The 20,415-nt window shown below is 38.9% G+C and overlaps 1 protein-coding gene across 1 annotated transcript; it reads right to left on the reverse strand.

Moving 5' to 3' along the window:
* Positions 1–15,199: 15,199 nt before the first annotated feature.
* On the reverse strand, positions 15,200–16,712 carry LOC126058239 (elongation factor 1-alpha 1-like). The gene has a single exon (XM_049853216.1). It carries the CDS (start codon positions 16,642–16,644, stop codon positions 15,256–15,258), a length of 1,389 nt encoding a protein of 462 aa, XP_049709173.1. The 5' UTR covers positions 16,645–16,712; the 3' UTR covers positions 15,200–15,255.
* Between the last annotated feature and the right edge of the window lie 3,703 nt (positions 16,713–20,415).

Below are 20,415 nucleotides of genomic sequence, written 5' to 3' on the forward strand. Positions count from 1 at the left end.
TAGTGATGGCTATGGTAGTTGTGGTCCATTTGTCCTTTGGGCTAATCTTTCCCTTATGTCTTTGATTTTTTTCATTCTCCCTTGCTCCAGACAGGGTGGAACCAGTGGGATATTTTAGATGGCCACTCACAAGTTTAAAAAAAATCCCAGACACTACTTACCAAAAAAAAAAAAATTAGTAGTACTAAAACTCTGGTTTCTTAATGCTGAAAAAAGGAAATTAAAATCCTAGACTATAGACTTGCACTTCCGATAAATGTAACAGTAACTGGATCTTCCCTCCCCACTTAAAACAAAACAAAAACTAAACCAATTCGCTTTGGTAGAGTTACTCAGTGTATTCCTTTCATCTTCTTTTGATGCTTCCTGCATTATTCAATATTTTGCCCATAGAATCCTTCAAAATTGCAACTCATGGCGTGAATTTTTTCTTTAGTTCTTTCAGCTTGAGAAATGCCGAGCATGTTCTGCCTTTTTGATTTTCTAACTCCAAGTCTTTGTACATTTCATTATATTTTACTTTGTCTTCTCATGCTGCCCTTTGAAGCCTTGTGTTCAACTTTTTTACTTCATCATTTCTTATTTTCTCTTTACCTATTCTACTTTCAAGAGCAATATTCACAGTCTCTTCTGACATACATTTTGTTTTTTTCTTTTATTATTGTCTTTTTAGTGATCTTTTGCTTTCTTCACATATGATGTCTTTGATTTCTTCCCACAACTCACCTGGTCTTTGGTTATTAGTGTTCAATGCGTCAAATCTTTTCTTGAGATGGACTCCAAATTCAGGTGGGAGATCTCAAGATCATATTTTGGGTCTTGTGGACTTGTTTGAATTTTCTTCAGCTTCAGCTTGCGCTTGCATATGAGTGATTGATGGTTTGATCTGTTGTTGACCCCGGCCTTGTTCTAACTATTAATATTGAGCTTGTCCAAAATTTCTTTCCATAAATGCAGTCAATTTGATTTCTGTATTTTCCATCTGGTGACGTCCATGTGTCTAGTTCCTGTTGTTTAAAAAGGGTATTTGCAATTAAGCAGTCGTTGATCTTAACAAAATTCTGTCGTGCGATTTCCAGCATCATTTCCATCACTGAGGCCATAGTTTCCAACCACCAATTCTTCTTAATTTCCAACTTTTGCATTTCAATAACCAGTATTATCAATGCATCTTGATTACGTGTGTGATCAATTTCAGACTGCAGAAGTTGATAAAAATCTTCAATCTACTCATCTTTGGCCTTAGTGGTTGGTGCATAAATTTCAGTAATAGTCATATTAACTGGTCTTTCTTGTAGGTGTGGATATTATCCTATCACTCATAGTGTTGTACTTCAGAATAGACCTTGAAATGGCCTTTTTGGCAATGGTTTCTATGCCATTCCTCTAAAATTTGTCATATTGTGATGGATTGCATGTTACTTTGATACTGGAAGTAGTAAAAAAAAAAAAAAAAAAGAGTCTACCTTAATTAAATGGACAGATTCAAGCTCTCAGGACCTTAATTTGCTGATTTGGTATGACTCAAAATGAGAAGATATAGCTGCAAACTTCCATTAATAATAGGAAAGTGAAATGTATGAACTATGAATGTAGGAAAATTGGAAATCTTCAAAGATGAAATGCAACTCATACCCATCAATATCCTAGTCATTCATGAGCTGAATAGACTGAAATAGCCATTTTGAATGAGACAATCACCCAGTCTACTATGCTGGGAAAGAAATATTGAAGAAGAATGGCATCCCGTTCATTGTCAAAAAGACGATTTCAAGATTTATCCTAAACTATAACACTGTCAGTGATAGGATAATATCCATATGCCTACAAGGAAGGCCAGTTAATATGACCATTATTCAAATTTACACACCAACCCTAAAGGCCAAACATAAAGAAATTGAAGATTTTTTATCAACTTCTGTGGTTGGAAATTGATCACGTATGTATGCAAGATGCATTGATAATACTGGCCATTGAAATGCAAGAATTGGAAATGAAGAAGAATTGGTGGTTGGAAACTATGGCTGAAGATCACATGATAGAATTTTGCAAGATCAACAACTACTTCATTACAAATATGTTTTTAACAATATAAACAGCGGCTATACGTACAAAAGGACCTCACCAGTTGGAAGAGACAGAAATCAAATCGACAATCTATGTGGAAAGAGATGATGGAAAACCTCAATATCATCAGTCAGAAAAAGGCCAGCAGCTAAGTGTGGAACAGACCTTCAATTACTCATATGCAAGTTGAAGTTGAAGTTGAAGAAAATTAGAACAAATTCACGAGAGCCAAAGTATGACCTTGAGTATATTCCACCTGAATTTAAAGACCATCTCAAGAATAGAATACTAATGACCCAAGACCAGATGAGTTTTGGGAAAACAGAAAGGACATCATACATGAAGAAAACAGAGGTCTTCAAAAGGACAGGAAAGAAAGAAAAGACCCAAATGGATGCCAGAAGAGACTCAGAAAGTTGCTCTTGAAGGTAGTGTAGCTAAAAAGATAGGACGAAAAGATGAAGTAAAACAGCAAGACCAAAGATTTCAATGTTCTGCTACAGAAGACAATGAATGTATTATAATGAAATGTGCAATGACCTGGAGATAGAAAACCAGAAGGGAAGAACAAGCTCAACATTTCTCAAACTGAAAGAACTGAAGAAAAAACTCAAGCCTTGAGTTGCAATGTTGAAGGATTCTACCCGGAAAATATTAAACAATGCAGGAAGCATAAAAAAGAAGGTGGAAGGAATACACAGAGTCACTCTACCAAAAAGAATTGGTCAATGTTCGACCATTTCAGGAGGTAGCATATGATCAAGAGCTGATGGGACTGAAGGAAGAGGTCCAAGCTACACTGAAGGTGTTGGCAAAAAACAAGGCTCCAGGAATTGATGGAATACCAAGTGAGATGTATAGACAAATGGATGCAGCTCTGGAAGTGCTCACTCATGTAAGCCAAGAAATTTGGAAGACAGCTACCTGGCCAACTACCTGGAAGAAATCCATATTTGTAAAGAAAGGTGATACAACAGAATGCAGAAATTATCAAACAATATCATTAATATCACACACAAGTAAAATTTTGCAGATCCTTCAAAAGTGATTGTAACAGTTTATCGACAGGGAACTGCCAGAAATTCAAGCCAGATTCAGAAGAGGACATGGAAAAAGGGATATCATTGCTTAGGTTAGAAGAACCATGGCTGAAGGCAAAGAATACTAGAAAGATGTTTACCCGTGTTTTATTGACTATGCAAAGGCATTTGACTGTGTGGATCACAAAAAATTATGGATAACACTTTGGAGAATAGGAATTTTAGTACACTTAATTGTTCTCATAAGGAAACTGTATTTAGACCAAAAGGCAGTTGTTCAAACAGAACAGGGGATAATATGTGGTTGAAAGTCAGGAAGGGTGTGTGTCAGGGTTGTATCCTTTCACCATACTTATTCAAAACTGTATGCTGAGCAAATAATTCGGGAAGCTGGACTCTATGAAGAAAAAGGGAGCTTCAAGATTGGAGGAAGGTGCGTTAACAACCTGCTTTATGCAGATGACACAACCTTGCTTGCTGAAAGTGAAGAGGACTTGAAGTACTTATTGTTGAAGATCAAAGACCACAGCCTCAACATAAAGAAAACAAAAATCATCACAACTGGACCAATAAACAACATCATGATAAATGGATTAAATGTTGAAGTTATAAAGGATTTCATTTTACTTGGATTCACAATCAACAGCCACGGAAGCAGCAGTCAAGAAATCAAAAGACACATTGTATCGGCCAAATCTGCTGCAAAAGACCCTTTTAAAGTGTTGAAAAGCAAAGACGTCACCTTGAAGACTAAGGTGTGCCTGACCCAAGCCATGGCGTTTTCAATCATCTCATATGCATGCAAAAGCTGGACTATGAATAAGGAAGACAGAAGAAGAATTGATGCCTTTGAATTGTGGTGTTGCAGGAAAATATTATATATCATGGACTGCCAAAAAAATGAACAGATCTGTCTTGGAAGAAATACAACCAGAATGCTTCATAGAAGCAAGGATGGCAAGACTACCTCTCACATACTTTGGACATGTTATCAGGAGGGACTGCTCCCTGGAGAAGGACATCATGCTTCATAAAGGGACAGCAAAAAAACAAAAAAAAAAACCCAGAAGACCCTCAACAAGATGGTTTGACACAGCGGCTGCAGCAATGTGCTCAAGCATAATAACGACTGTGAGGATGGTGCAGGACTGGGCAGAGTTTCATTCTGTTGTATGTAGGGTCACCATGAATCAGAACTGACTGGATGGCACCTAACAACAACAACAACGAGACTGGAATAAAATGTATAAATGTATGTTCACTCATTGCCTGATGCCTTCATGTTGTACTTTTTTTTTTTTTTGCCAATTTTCAAGAAATAAAATAAGTTTCTAAAAATGATTTTATCATTGACTCATATAGGTAGGACTTACTACATCCAGAATCCTAACAAAAATTCTGAATTGGTCCTTTAATCAGCATGCTCCCTTTAGTGAAAGCACATGGTATCAACAAAAAATTCAAAGGAGAAAATAATTGGGTCACCAAAGGATTAAGGACTTAAAAAAAGATGAGCATACTAACTAAAGTAAGCAGAAAAAAAAAAAAAATCAATTTGGAATTTGATGAAATAGAACATAGAAAAATAATAAAGAAATCAATTATACCAACAGCTATATCATTTGTTGTTTTTTGACTGTCAAGTTGATTCTGATTCATGGTAGAACTGTTCTGTAATGTTTTCAAGGCTGTATCATTTGGAAACAGATCACAGACCTGCCTTCCAGGATGCCACTGGGTTGATTTGGACCTCTAACTTTCCAGCTAGTTGTCAAGTGTTTAGCCATTTGCACCACCCAGGATCTCTTGCTAAATATTTAGAAAGATCAATAAAATTTATAAAGCTCTTTGTAGACTGAGTAGAAATAAAAAAGATGACATAAATTATCAATATCAGGAATGACAAAGGTGACAAAAATACAGATTCTACAGATATTAAAAGGTTACTAAGTAAATATTTTGAAAAATAATGCCAGCAAGTTCATCAATTTTGACAAAATAGACAAATGTTTTTAAAGACAGAAAGTACCAAAACTGACAAATGAAAATATAGATAACTTAATAACCTCATATGTATTAAATTGGATTTTTGGTCATAAATCTTCCCAAAAAGTACATAGTAGATTTAGAAGTTTTCAGAGGTAAGTTTTTCTAGAAATTATTAAAATAAATAATGCCAGTTGCACACAATCAGCTCAAGAAAATTGAAGAGGAATGGAATCAATCTCAAATCTTTCTATCATGCCCCTGTGGCCTGGTTGCAAATTAAGATAAAGGTATTAAAAGAAAATTACAGTACAATATATGTCATAAATATAATTGCAAAAACTCCAGACACAAGTTTAGCAAGTAAAATTCAACAATATGTAAATAAGATAATCACTAGCAAGTGGGGTTTCATCCCAGGAATGCATGAATGATTTAAATGCAATTTCTATGCCAAGAAATATGGAAGACAGCTTCCTGGCCAACTGACTAGAAGAGATCCATATTTATGCCTATTCCCAAGAAAGGTGATCCAACCGAATGTGGAAATTATAGAGCAATATCATTAATATCACACGCAAGCAAAATTTTGCTGAAGATCATTCAAAAACGGTTGCAGCAGTATTTGAACACAGAACGGCCAGAAATTCAGGCTGGTTTCAGAAGAGGACATGAAACCAGGGATATCATTGCTAATGTCAGATGGATGCTGGCTGAAAGGAGAGAATACCAGAAGGATGTTTACCTCTGTTTTATTGACTATGCAAAAGCATTCGACTGTGTGGATCATAACAAACTGTGGATAACACTGCGAAGAATGGGAATTCCAGAACACTTAATTGTGCTCATGAGGAACCTTTACAGGGATCAAAAGGCAATTTTTCGGACAGAACAAGGGGATACTGATTGGTTTAAAGTCAGGAAAGGTGTGTGTCAGGGTTCTATTCTTTCACCATACCAATTCAATCTGTATGCTGAGCAAATAATCCGAGAATCTGGAGTATGTGAAGAAGAATGGGGCATCAGGATTGGATGAAGACTCATTAACAACCTGTGTTATGCAGATGACAGAACCTTGCTTGCTGAAAGTGAAGAAGGCTTAAAGCACTTACTAATGAAGATCAAAGACCACAGCCTTCAATATGGATTACGCCTCAACATAAAGAAAACAAAAATCCTCACAACTATGCTAATGAGCAACATCATGATAAACAGAGAAAAGACTGAAGTTGTCAAGGATTTCATTTTACTTGGATCCACAATCAACAGCCACGGAAGCAGCAGTTAAGAAATCAAAAGACGCATTGCATTGGGCAAATCTGCTGCAAAGGACCTCTTCAAAGTGTTGAAGAACAAAGATGTCACCCTGAAAACTAAGGTGGGCCTGACCCAAGCCATGGTATTTTCGATCGCATCATATGCATGTGAAAGCTGGATAATGAATAAGGAAGACCGAAGAAGAGTTGATGCCTTTGAATTGTGGTGTTGGTGAAGAATATTGAATATACCATGTATTGCCAAAAGAACGAGCAAATCTGTCTTGGAAGAAGTGTGGCCAGAATGCTCCTCAGAGGCAAGGATGACAAGGCTGCCTCTTACATACTTTGGATATGTTGTTAGGAGGGATGAGTCCCTGGAGAAGGACATCATGCTTGGCAGAGTACAGGATCAGCGGAAAAGACGAAGACCCTCAACAAGGTGGATTGACACAGTGGCTGCAACAATGAGCTCAAGCATAACAACGATCATAAGGACGGTGCAGGACCGGGCAGTGTTTTGTTCTGTTGTGCACAGGGTTGCTATGAGTCGGAACTGACTTGACGGCACCTAACTACTACTACTATAAATGCAATTAAGCATATCAACAAGCTAAAACTAAAAAAAAAAAAAGACCGATTCTATAGATGTAGAAAAAGCAAAAAAAAAAAAAAAACCTCTGAGAAGCACTCTCAGAAATTTAGGAATATAAGGATAAAAACTAACTCAACCTGATTAAGGATATCAATAAAAATCTTATACTTAATGATGAAAGACAGACTGATTTCTCTCTCAGATCCATAATAAGAAAAGCATGTCTGCTCTTGCATGTATTCAATATTTTACTGGAAGTTCTAACCTAAATGTGGTAAGTCAAAAGTATAAATAAAACACATCAAGTTTGAAAGGGACAATCATTCTGAAGATAGAATGATTTATCCATGCAGAAAATCTGATGAAAGCAACAAAGAAGCTACAAGAATCATCACATGATTTTAGGAACTTTGAAGGGACATCAATATTTAAAATTCAATTGTATTCCTATACACTATTGTAGTAGGTTTATTGCTATCCCCCTAAAAAGGTATGTCCACCTAAAACCTCAGGATGTGACCTTACTTGCAAGAATGGCCTTTGCAGATGCAATTAAGGTAAGGGTGCTGTGATAAGATTATCCAGTGTTGGGGTGGATCCTAATATAATGGCAAGTCCTTAGGAGAGAAGGAGAAATAGACAAAGACAACCAGAAAGAAAAAGGACCTATGAAGGTGTTGGAGATTATAGTCATGGGGTCCCAAACTGAAGAAGAACAAGAGTTGCCAACACCTACCAGAAATTAGGAGAGAGGCATGAAACAAATTCTCCATCAGAAAGTCCAGAAGAAACCAATCCTGCAGCATCTTGAGTTTGGACTTTTGGCCTCCAGGGCTGTGAGAGAAGAAATTTCTGTTGTCTTAAACTTCAAAGTTTGTGGTAATTTTTACAGCAGTCCTATGATACTGTCTTAGTTATCTAGTGCTGCTATAACAGAAATACCACAAGTGGATGGATTTAACAAAGAGAAATTTGTTCTCTCACAGTATAGGAGGCTAAAAGTCCAAATTTAGGGTGCCACCTCTGGGGGAAGGCTTTCTCTCTCTTTTGGCTCCGTATGAAGGTCCTTGTCATCAATCCTCCCCTGGTCTAGAAACTTCTCAGCCCAGGGACCCCAGCTCCAAAGTAGGTGCTCACTTCCTGGCACTACTTTCTTGGTGGTACGAGGTCCCGCTGTTTCCTTGCTAACTTTACTTTTTTGTATCTCAAAAGAGATTGACTAAAGAAAAATCCTTATCTTGTAGATCGAGTTGTGTCTCATTAACATAACTGCCTCTAATCCAATCTCATTAACATCATAGGAAAATCACAACAGATGACAAAATGGTAGGCAATCACACAATACTGGGACTCATGAACTAGCCAAGTTGAAGTTATATTTTTGGAGGACACAAGTCATTCCATAACATTCCATCCCAGACCCCCCAAAATTAATGTCCTTGCCACATGTAAAACACATTCACCCCATCATTTCATAGTAAAAGTCTTAATTCAACTCCAAGTCAAAAAATTCCTTTTCATCTGTGAAATCTAGAATACAAGTTATCTGCTTCCCAAGTACAATGATGGAATGGGCACAGGTTAGATATTTCCATTACAAATGGGTGAAACTGGAGGGATAATAGGCACCAAGTAAGTCAGCCAAACATATATTAGCTCTCAAACCTGGCAAATAATCCTCCGTTCTCTGAGACCATTTAGGCAATGGCCTTGCCATTCAGACTGTGGGTATTTGTCACACTCTCAGATTCTGGTGGAGGCTCCTTGGCCCTAGGCTTCAGCTCCACCTTTCAGGCCCACTGAAATGGCAGCTCTACTCCCTCACATTTGGGCAGCTCATTCTCCTAGCCCATCTGAATGGCAGCCCTACCGCCCTTGGCCCCAGCAGGCCCCATTCTTCTGCCTCTTTGGCATGACAGCCCTGTTCCCTCAGCTTTGGGCAGTGGATCTGGCCCTATCCATTTCCCACTCATAAAAAGCAGCCCGACAGTCCAGAATCAAGTCAGTGAAGACCTGACTCTTTGAAATCTAGGAAGCTGTGGCCACACTCTTTGAAACCCCAGGAGCCATGGTTCCACACTTTGAGACCCCAGAGGTTGTGGCCCTATCCTTTGAGACTGAGGCAGGCTCTGCTTCCTGGGCTCCTGTCTCTTTAGCTTCTGCTTCCTGGTTCCTTGGCCTCTTGACCCCTCAGGCCTCACTGCCTGCATGTGTCCTACTCAGGCAAGTGCTCCAAAGCTCTTTAGCTCCACTGATAAGTGCCTGGAAGCATCCCACTTTGCAGTAAACTTCAGCTGGAAGGCACTCAGCTTTCTAGTTCCATAGTTTCGGCAAGTCTAGCACCCTACTCCTCCAGGAAGCCTCCTGCACAAAGGCACTCAGCTCTTTCACTCCTTGGGTGAGCTCCAGTGCTGTCTTACACAGGTCTTCTGGTTCTGCTGCTGCTTCTTACTGTGTGCACCATCTCCAGTGTAACAGCTTTCCTCATTTCCTTCTGAGTCCTCACTAGAATTGTCTTTGATGTCCGTAAAGTCTCTTCAAGGCAATCAAGGCTTTTTACTATTAGGCACTTTAAAACTCTTCTCTATACTGAATGTATAGAGATCCATTCAGTTTCAAAACTGCTTCCACAGTTTAGGTATCTGTTAAAACAGCACCCAACTCCTGGTAACGAGTTCTGTCTTAGTTATCTTGTGCTCCTATAACAGAAATACCACAAGTGGATGGCTTTAACATAGACAAATTTATTCTTTTACAGCCTAGGAGACTAAAAGTCCAAATTCAGGTTCCAGCTCCAGGGGAAGGCTTTATCTCAGTTGACTCTGGACAAAGGTCCTTGTCATCAATCTTCCCCTGGTCTAGTAGCATCTCAGCACAGGAACTTCAGGTTCAAGGATGTGTTCCCCTCCTGGCACTACTTTCTTGGTGATTTGAGGTCCCCCTGTCTTTCTGCTAGCTTTACTCTTTTATATCTCAAAAGAGATTCACTCAAGACAAAACCTTATCTTGTAGATTGAGTCATGCCTCATTAACATAACTGCTTCTAATCCTACCTCATTAACGTCATAGACATAGGATTTACTACACACAGGAAAATCACATTAGATGACAAAATGGTGGACAATCACATAATACTGAGAACCATGGATTAGCCAAGTTGACATATATTTTTTGGAGAGCACAATTCAATCCATAACAGGTGTAAGTAGAGATTTTGGTACCAGAAGTGAGGTGCTGCTATAACGAATACGTAAAAATGTGGAAGCAGTTTTGTAATTGGCGAGGTCTCAGAAGGAGTTGAGGAACATGTTACTGAAATCTGGAGGAAAGATAATGCTTGTAATATAGTGACATAAACTTGGCTGAATTGTGCTGTACGGATGGGTGGCAGACATAAGTCGTAAATGGTCAACTCAGATGTTTATCTGAGATTTCTAAGCAAAGTAAGATGCAAGGTAATTTCTCCTAGTTGCTTATAGTTAAATATGAAAGGAAAGATGTAACTTGAGAAAGAAAATATTAAACAAAAAGGAATCAGCATTTAATAACTTGGGAAATCCTCAGCCTCCAAAGATTGCAAAGGATACTAAATAAGATACTAAAGGATGCTTGTTAAAAATGCATGCTCTGGAGGGAGGGCCAAGGATATGACTCTGCAATATTTCACTGAAGAGAATAAGTGTGTGATTCATGGTTCTAATCAACCATCTTGGAAAAATTCAGGAATTGAGATGGGATAATACAAGAATGATTTATGGAGAATCCTCTTGTCTAATCTCAAGCACTGACCCCTATGACATATGCAGAAGATCATTAAGGATTTTGAGAATACAATATCAGCAGAAACCCTACCGGCTTGGAGTACAAGGGAATATAGAGCCTCTGTAGTTCCAGAGGGTAGAGTCACTACAGGTGTGTAGTAAATCCTATGTCTATGACGTTAATGAGGTAGGATTAGAGGCAGTTATGTTAATGAGGCATGACTCAATCTACAAGATAAGGTTTTGTCTTGAGTGAATCTCTTTTGAGATATAAAAGAGTAAAGCTAGCAGAAAGACAGGGGGACCTCAAATCACCAAGAAGGTGGAATTCCCACTGGCTCAGAGGGCAGTGTACAGAACCACAAAGAATGATTCTTGAGCCTTGAACCCTAACTGAATTTTTCTTGGGTTTCAAACTTGCTTGGCACCAGTGACTCCTTTCATACTTCCGTTTTCTTCCTTTTGGCATGGGGATGTCTGTCCTGCATCTGATTCATAATTGTATTTGGATGCATCATTGTAGTTTTAGATGTTTTCCAGTTTTACAGGTTCATAGATAGAGAGGAAATTTGACCCAGGACAAAATCACACCCAGAGTCTCACTCATACATGATTTAATAAGCAATGAAAAATCAGACTTGAAATTTAAAATTTATTGCACTTTAAAATAGCATGAAAAATAAAATGCTTAGTGATAAATATTACAAAAGGTGTGTAAGATATGCACATTGAATCCTGCACAACATTGCAGAGGGAAAAAAAAATAAAAAATATCTAAATAAAATGGAGAAATATGATGTTTTCATTAGTTAGAAGACTCAATATTATTATGTCGATTTTCCCCAAATTCGTCTATAGATTGATTGCAATACCAAATATACAATGTCTTTGTTTGTTTGTTTGTTTGGCGGAAGTTGTAATAAAGATTCTCATTATGTATTCTGATGTTTGACTGATGACAGTTTGAAGCCTCACCTCTCCCTCTTATTCAATGCTCCATATCTGCACAAATTGATAAGAAAGCTTGGGTGCTCCTTTTAGTACCAGTAACACTCCGACTATGTTCCGGAATACTTAACCTGAACCCACCTGTAACAACAACAAAAACCCAAGCTACTCTCCTTTCTTCACTCTTGCAAGCCATTCTAGACCTGCATGACAGGTCTGCCCTGCTCTTTCCAGAGCCCTCAATTATGTAAGCAATAGAATATTTTGTACTCTCTGTGGGTGTCTGTGTGTGTGATGTCATGAGTCTTAATATCTGAACAAACCTTTTGGTGGGATTTCCTCTATATTTGACAACGGTCACAATAATTGGTGCTATTAAATGGAGAAGCAGTACAGATAATCACTCTTTTACTAAATAAATCTTGTATAATGGTTTCAATCCTTGAAGACCATGTCTTTATTCACATATGGACATATTAACTATTTTAACTAGGAGGGGATGGTTCATAAGTCCCATTTTGCAATGCTAATTTGTAAATGCCAAAGATTTAATTTAATTTTAATTTGTTATTCATTAAGTAAAAGAGTTCATGCCCACTCTGTATATTTGGGGACCCTGGTGGTGCAGTGGTTAAGCGTTTGGCTGCTAACCAAAATGTGGGCAGTTAGGATCCACCAGCTGCTCCTTGGAAACCCTGAGGTAGTTCTATTCTGTCCCATAGGGTCGCTATGAGTTTGAATTGACTCAACAGCAATGGCTATGGTATATTTTAGGGTAATGAGTGCTGTGACCATGACAATTAACTGATGGTTAAAATGAAGCATACCTATTTGTCCTCTATTTTTTTTTTATAGCCAGTAACTTTCCTAGGATTACAAAGATTACTTTTTTAAGTTACTGAGATCTCAAGATATAACTGTAATTTGAGCCCCAGTATTGATTAAGGCCATAAAGTTTTGCCAGTTGGTACATTTTAATAAATGTTCAAGTTAATTCAGAACCTATATTGAGAGGCACAAAAACCAATCCAATGGTTGTTGTGTACTGTTGAGTCTATTCCAACTAATAGTATCTGTTTAGTGTTTTGTTGTATAAATACTTAATATTAATCTTGATTCCCTGTTGAGTCAAATTGTGGACTTCTATTTCAGGTTATTTCCTACTGCTGTATCTAGTTTCCTTTCCTTTCTCTTCCTTTTCCTTCCTTTCCTTCTGCTGTCTCTTTTTTCTTTTTGTTTTTACTGCATGTATCTGGCAGAAAGGGCTCTCTCTACTCTGCTCATCTGCACAGTTGTTTAACAGAAAGCCTCAAATTAATATCATCATGGTTAGGGGTCTCCCCCAAGGCAATTGTTGCTTTATATAGGTTAAGTTGTTCAGGTATAAGTCATGTTTAAATTAACCCCTTCACTGTGTCACAGTGGTGCCATGTTTTTTCTTTTTCTTTTCCCCCCTATAATCCCAAGGATTAGAATCATCGTTGTCATAGAGGTATAAGCAGCATATATATTTAAAAATCTTGATGAGTCATTTGCTTTCAGGAGTGTTGGCCTCAGCATTCTGCCTAATGGCTGCTTTTTTTTTTCTTTCTTTCTTTCCGTGTTTTACTCCCTAATAACTACTCTTTCATGAGCCACTATAACTAACACAGAGTGTAGTCCTTCCCCTGAGTGCTATATTGATCAGGGGCAAATGCCTGATTGAGGCACTTGGCCAATCGGTATTTTCCTAGAGCCTAGAATTAGTCACAGCTTCATCCTAAAACACCGATGCAAAGATAAGTCCAAGCTGTGACATATGACCAGGGGCACATTAAGGAGAGATCCAATCCACCTACTTATAAGTGTTCCTGTAACTTTTATATCAAAAGCCATACCTGAGGGACAGAAACCATAGAGCTTCTTGCATAAGGCAAAGTCGATACTGTATTCCTTTGAGTGCTAAACTTTGGTTGCAAAACTTATTGTTCTGTGGAAGAAAAAAAGAGTTATTCACTTCAAAAAGGGAAAATTAAATTGGAATCTTACCACATGTCTTTCCTATAGAGAAGTTTAGAAAGTGAGTGGAAAACAGAGATCAGGTTGGGAGGTCATAGGCACTTGTCCTTATTTATGGTCAAGTGGAAAGAGTATGATCAATATATCAATTTGTGAACCAGATAGTATTATTGGGTCTGGTAGCACTTGCTGTTTAGTATAGGTTAAAAAACTGCCCAAAAACCTACTGCCTTTGAGTCGATTCTGACTTATAGCGAGTGACCCTATAGGATAGAGTAATACTGCCCCTTAGGGTTTCCAAGGAGCACCTGGGGGATTCGAACTGCCGACCTTTTGGTTAGGAGCCGTAACACTTAACAACTGTGCCACCAGGGTTTCCAAACAAATATACAATATAGGTGAGGGGTGATGAAACCTATAGTAAAACTCTGGTAATAACCATGTCCAACATGATATGTGATCAAAAGAACTGCATTGGCAGATGGGGATGGCTACACAGGAAGCATATAGAAAAATAAGAAATTCTTGTTCAGCTGGTGAAAAAAGCAGACAGGTTGTGGGCAATTGCAGATCTGAGTACATTCTCCAAAAGGACTGAGCAGTGGGAAGCCAATACCTATGACCACGTGTTAAGTGCCAGCATGATGTGAGCATTGTCAGATGGAAGCTGTTGTTCCTCAGGAACTGATGATAGCTTTAAAGCAAAATCTTTATGAGAGATATGTGTCTGAATACAGAGGTCACTCTAAGCATGTGATTCCTCTTTCTCCTCTAGAGTCATGACTTACTACAACTCTACATTCAGGCCCTATCTTGGAGAGGATTTAGGTAAAGGGGGAGAACTCATCCAAATCACAAGGAATCATGCAAAGAGACAAATTGAACTAGAATGCAAAACAAAATTATAAATTGTTAAACTAAAAGAGTTAAAAATATTAATATCACAGACTGAAGGTGGTGCTTAGACTAGTTAAAATATGAAATTTTACACTTTATTTGCACAGATGTACACATTTTTTACCATTTTAACCTTACTAACTCCTCTAAGTAAATAACAATCTAAAGCAAAAGAACATATGACTCCACCTATGGTGAATGGAGAAATGAGAAGTAAATTAAGCCAAGGAATGGAGGCATAAATCATTAAATCATGATAAAGATGAAGATTACGTAATTTTAAATATATACTGACCTTGCTTCAAAACAATAAAAAATTAGCATAAAGATTTAGCACCTGAGAAACTGGTATTGTTTTCTTTCCGAAGATGCTTATCTTTCAGTAATTTTTTAAGGGTACTATTCAGAAACCAGTTTTTTTTTTTTTTCTCATTAAACTTTGTTTTAATGGGTCTCAAAATTCTGTGACAGATTTTTGGTCAAGTTGTTTCCATTTAAAAAGTACTGATTTTAAAAACTAATAACTTAAAACTGCCACACAAAAGAAGAAACAAATGGTCCACAAAAACATTCCTTTCCTTCTGAAGGTTTTACGATGCATTGTTATTATTAACCATTAAACTTAAATGGCCAATTGAGACAAACAGTTCTGAGACCGTTCTTTCACCACTGATTAAGACTCGGGTGGCAGGTGTTACGGGTAACATTCATTTAGCCTTCTGAGCTTTCTGAGCAGACTTGGTGACTTTGCCAGCTCCAGCTGCCTTTTTGTCCACTGCCTTGATGACACCCACAGCAACTGTCTGTCTTATATCACGAACAGCAAAACCACCTAGAGGAGGATAGTCAAAGAAGCTCTCAACACACATGGGCTTGCCAGGAACCATGTCAACGATGGCAGCATCACCAGACTTCAGGAATTTTGGGCCATCTTCTAGCTTCTTACCAGAACGGCGATCAATCTTCTCTTTGAGCTCAGCAAGCTTGCAAGCAATGTGAGCTGTGTGACAATCCAGCACAGGTGCGTAGCCAGCACTGATTTGGCCTGGGTGGTTCAGGATGATCACCTGAGCAGTGAAACTAGCTGCTTCCATTGGTGGGTCATTTTTGCTGTCACCAGCTACGTTGCCACTACGAACATCTTTGACAGAGACATTCTTGACATTGAAGCCTACATTGTCCCCAGGGAGAGCTTCGCTCAAAGCTTCGTGGTGCATTTCAACAGACTTTACTTCAGTGGTGACATTAACTGGAGCAAAGGTGACCACCATGCCAGGCTTGAGAACACCAGTCTCCACTCTGCCGACAGGGACAGTACCAATGCCAGCAATTCTGTACACATGCTGGAGAGGCAGACGCAGGGGCTTGCCAGTTGGACGAGTTGGTGGCAGGATGCAATCCAGAGTTTCAAGCAGTGTGGTTCCACTGACATTACCATCCTTACGGGTGACTTTCCATCCCTTGAACCAAGGCATGTTAGCACTTGGCTCCAGCATGTTGTCACCATTCCAACCAGAAATTGGCACAAATGCTACTGTGTCAGGGTTGTAGCCAATTTTCTTAATATAGGTGCTGACTTCCTTAACGATTTCCTCGTATCTCTTCTGACTGTAAGGTGGCTCAGTGGAATCCATTTTGTTAACACCAACAATTAGTTGTTTCACACCCAGTGTGTAAGCCAGAAGGGCATACTCACGGGTCTGCCCATTCTTGGAGATACCAGCTTCATATTCACCAACACCAGCAGCAACAATCAGGACAGCACAATCAGCCTGTGATGTTCCTGTAATCATGTTTTTGATGAAGTCTTTGTGTCCTGGGGCATCAATGATGGTCACATAGTACTTGCCGGTCTCAAATTTCCACAGGGAGATATCAATGGTGATGCCTCGCTCACGTTCAGCTTTCAGTTTATCCAAGACCCAGGCATACTTGAAGGAGCCCTTTCCCATCTCGGCAGCTTCCTTCTCAAATTTTTTGATGGTTCTTTTGTCGATCCCACCACATTTGTAGATCAGGTGACCAGTAGTGGTGGACTTGCCTGAATCTACGTGTCCAATGACGACGATGTTGATATGGGTCTTTTCCTTTCCCATTTTGGTTTAGACTTTGAGATAGTTTTCACCAACACCTGTGTCCTGGCGGCAAACCCGTTGCGAAAAAGCCAGAAACCAGTTTTTTAAAATCAGCTTAGATTTCTGCAGTTCTGAAAAAAGAACAGGTTTGTACCTGAATAGATTCTAAGTGATCTGTTTAGTTCTGCATGTGCTTCAATTCAATTTCATGAACAGGTTGTATTTTAGTCCATTCTTCTGTTGAACTGATAGCTATAGGTTTACAATACAAATTAAAATGAGAAAAAAAAATTAAATAATCTCTAGTTGGACTAGTTTCTCAATAATACTTCAATTTTTCCCCTCTGACAATACAATGATTTTGAGTTGCTGTATCTTATTGAGTGATATTACCATCTTTTCACATTTTAATAATCTCGTTTACTTTGCGTGTGTTCATTTAGCCAGAATACTTTTAGAAAAGGTTGGATAATAGCTACTTGAACTATCACTCAGAGGAAGTAGTTACCCTGTGTGATCATTCGTGAAAGTGAAATACAACTTTATAACTGGAAACTCTGACCTGTTAAAGATTTTCAACATGTTTAAAAATATATCTCTATTTTATTGTCCCACTTTATTCCTGTCTTAGTTTCTTAGGACAGCCATAACCAATACCCCAAGTGAGTGGCTTTAAAGAACAGGATTTATTGTCTCACAGTTCTGGAAGCTGGAAGTCTGCCTTCAGGGCGTCACCAGGGATATGGCCTCTCTGCGGGCGCTAGGGGAAAATTCTTCCATGTCTCTTCCAACTTTTGCTGTTGTTAGTTGCTACCTAGTTGCATCTAACTCATGACTATCTTATGTGTAATAGAAGGAAACATTGCCCAGGCCTGCACCATATTCGTGATCATTGGTATGTTTGAGTCCATTGTTGTGGCCATTGTGTCAATCCACCCTACCTCTTGTTTTTCCCAACCCTCTAGAAAAAAAAAAAAATTAAAAAAAAAAACCCTCTACCAACCAAAAAGTCTTTTTCTAGCAATTGGTGTTTCCTGGTGATATGTCCGAAGTAAGCAAGCCAAAGTCTTGCCATATTTGCCTCTAAGGTGCATTCTAGTTGTGTTTTCCGTAAGACTAGTTTGTTCCATGGTGTATTCAATAGTCTTCAACAACACATTCTTACTTTTCCATTTTCCAGCTTTTACATGCATATGATGTGAAAAAAGACCACGGCTTGGATCAGGCTCACCTTAGTCACCAAAGCTATGTCTTTGCTTCTTAACACTTGAGTTTTTTTTTGCAGCAGGTTTGCCCAATGCAATATGTCGTTTGATTTCTTGCCTGCTGCTTCCATTGGTATTTATTATTGATTCAAGTAATATAAAATCTTTAACAACCTCAATTTCTTCCCCATTTATCATGGTGTTGTTTTTCCAAACAATTGTGAGGATTTTAATTTTCTTTAAGTTTTGGTGTAGTTCGTACTGAAGATTGTACTCTTTGACCTTCATCAGTAAGTGCTTCAAGTCTTCTTCATTCTCAGCAAGCACTATTATGTCATATGCATACTGCAGTCTGATTAACTACTTTTGTGTGTGACCTTTCTAGCCATGGTCTTGTAACTCCCACTCAGGTGATTGGCTGGGACCGTGTGATAATTGTGGCTTACCAAGGGGATTTGTCAATTTTGCCTTAAAAGATTGCCAATTCCAGAGCAGAGAGGGGGATCTCACCACCACCAAGGAAGAAAAACCAGGAGCAGAGAACATGCCTTTTCTATCCAGGATCCTGTGCTGAGAAGCTTCTGGAAGTAGGAGACCTTTGACCAAGGAAGAGAGCAAGTTGTAAATCTGAAGTCAGTAAGAAGTAGTGGCAGGAGAGACCCAGCAGCAGAAGATGGTGCAGTTGGCTTTCCACCCCAAAGAGAGAGAAAGCTGGGTGCCTTTAGAGAGAGGCCTAGGGCCAGGGAGAGTTGTATCTGTGAGCACAGCTGGGGAGATGCTGTCCTGATGTAACAACTGTATCCTGAGTGTTCCTGCGCCTGAATTGTACCTGTTGCTTCCCTAACAAACCCCATAGTTGTGAGTATTGTCTGTGAGTTCTGTGTGGCCATTGCAATGAATTATCACATCCAGCAGGTTTGCTATGAGTTGGAAACGACTCGACCGCAGTGGGTTTAGCAGAGAAGCAGTGAGTTCTGTGGGAGGAATGGTTGGTGTCAGAATTGGTAAAGATGTCAGAGACAGAGGCAGCATGACTGCCCTCCACCTCACAGGACTCAGCCTTGGGCTATTGATTTTGGTTCTCCTTCCCCCTCGTGAAGTTCAAGGAGGTCAGACACTGCCCCAGGCCATTTTACACGGGTTATTAATGAGTCTTCCCCCAATTCTGATGCTGGGTTATTCTTCATATTGTCCAGCTTCTCAGATTATTTGTTCAGCACACAGACAGAATAAATAAGGTAATAGGATACAACCTGGTTGCACACCTTTTCCAGTTCTGAACCACACTGTATTCCCTTGCTCTGTTTGAATGACTGCCTGTTGATTCATGTACAGATTCCACATGAGCATAATTAAGTGTTCTGGAATCCCCATTCTTTGTAATGTTATCCATATTATTGTTATTATTTTAATGATCCACACAGTCAAATGCCTTCCCATAATCAATACAAACATAGGTAAACATCTTTGTGATTACCTCTGCTTTCTGCCAATATCCATCTGATATCAGCAATAATAGCCCTCTTTTCATATCCTCTTCTGAATCAGGATTGAACTTGTGGCAGTTCCCTGATAATATTCAGCTACTGTTGTTTTTTAAATTATCCTCAGCAAAATTTTTCTTCCATGTGATATTAATGATATTGTTTGCTAAGGAGATTGTTTGCTAAGTTCTTTATTTTCTACTGAGTATCTTTCTTTGGATTGAGCATGAACATGAATATGAATCGCTTACAGTCAGCTACCCAGGTAGCTGTCTTCTAAATTAAGCTCTTCTAGCATTGCATCCATTTGGATCCAGCTGGTGTTCCATCAATTCCTGGAGATTTGTTTTCCACCAAAGCCTTCAATGTGGCTTGAACTTCCTCCTTCAGTACTAGTGATTCTTAATCATATGCTACCTCCGGAAATGACTGCTATCAATTATTTTTGATACAATTTCTTTGTGCGTTCCTTCCATCTTTGTTTGATGATTTCTGTGTCTTTCAATTTTTGCCCATAGAATCTTTCAGTAATGGAGCTTGAGATTTTCTCTAGAGTTCTTTCAGACTGAGAAATGCTGATCATATTCTTTCCTTTTGTTTTTCTAACTCCAGCTCTTTGCACATTTCATCATAATACTTGTCTTAGTCCTCTAGTGCTGCCATAACAGAAATACCACAAGTGGATGGCTACAACAAAGAGATATTTATTTCCTCACAGTCTGGTAGCTACAAGTCCCAATTCAGGATGCTGGCTCCAGGGGAAAGCTTTCTATCTTTTGACTCTGGAAGATGGTCCTTGTCCTCAATCTTCCCATAGTAGAGGAGCTTCTCAGGAACAGGGACCTTGAGTCCACAGGATGCACTCTGCTCCTCGTGCTGCTTCTTAGTGGAATGAGGTCTCCCACTCTCTATTTACTTCCCTTTCCTTTTATCTCTTGCGAGATAAAAGGTGGTGCAGGCCACACCCCAGGGAAACTCTCTTTACATTGGATCAGGGAGGTGACCTGAGTGAGGGTGGTATTATAATCTCACCCTAATCCTTTTAACATAAAATTACAATTACAAAATGGAGGACAACCACACAATACTGGAAATCATGGCCT

This window comes from Elephas maximus, chromosome 14 (assembly GCF_024166365.1).
Source record: "Elephas maximus indicus isolate mEleMax1 chromosome 14, mEleMax1 primary haplotype, whole genome shotgun sequence".
Taxonomy (NCBI): domain Eukaryota; kingdom Metazoa; phylum Chordata; class Mammalia; order Proboscidea; family Elephantidae; genus Elephas; species Elephas maximus.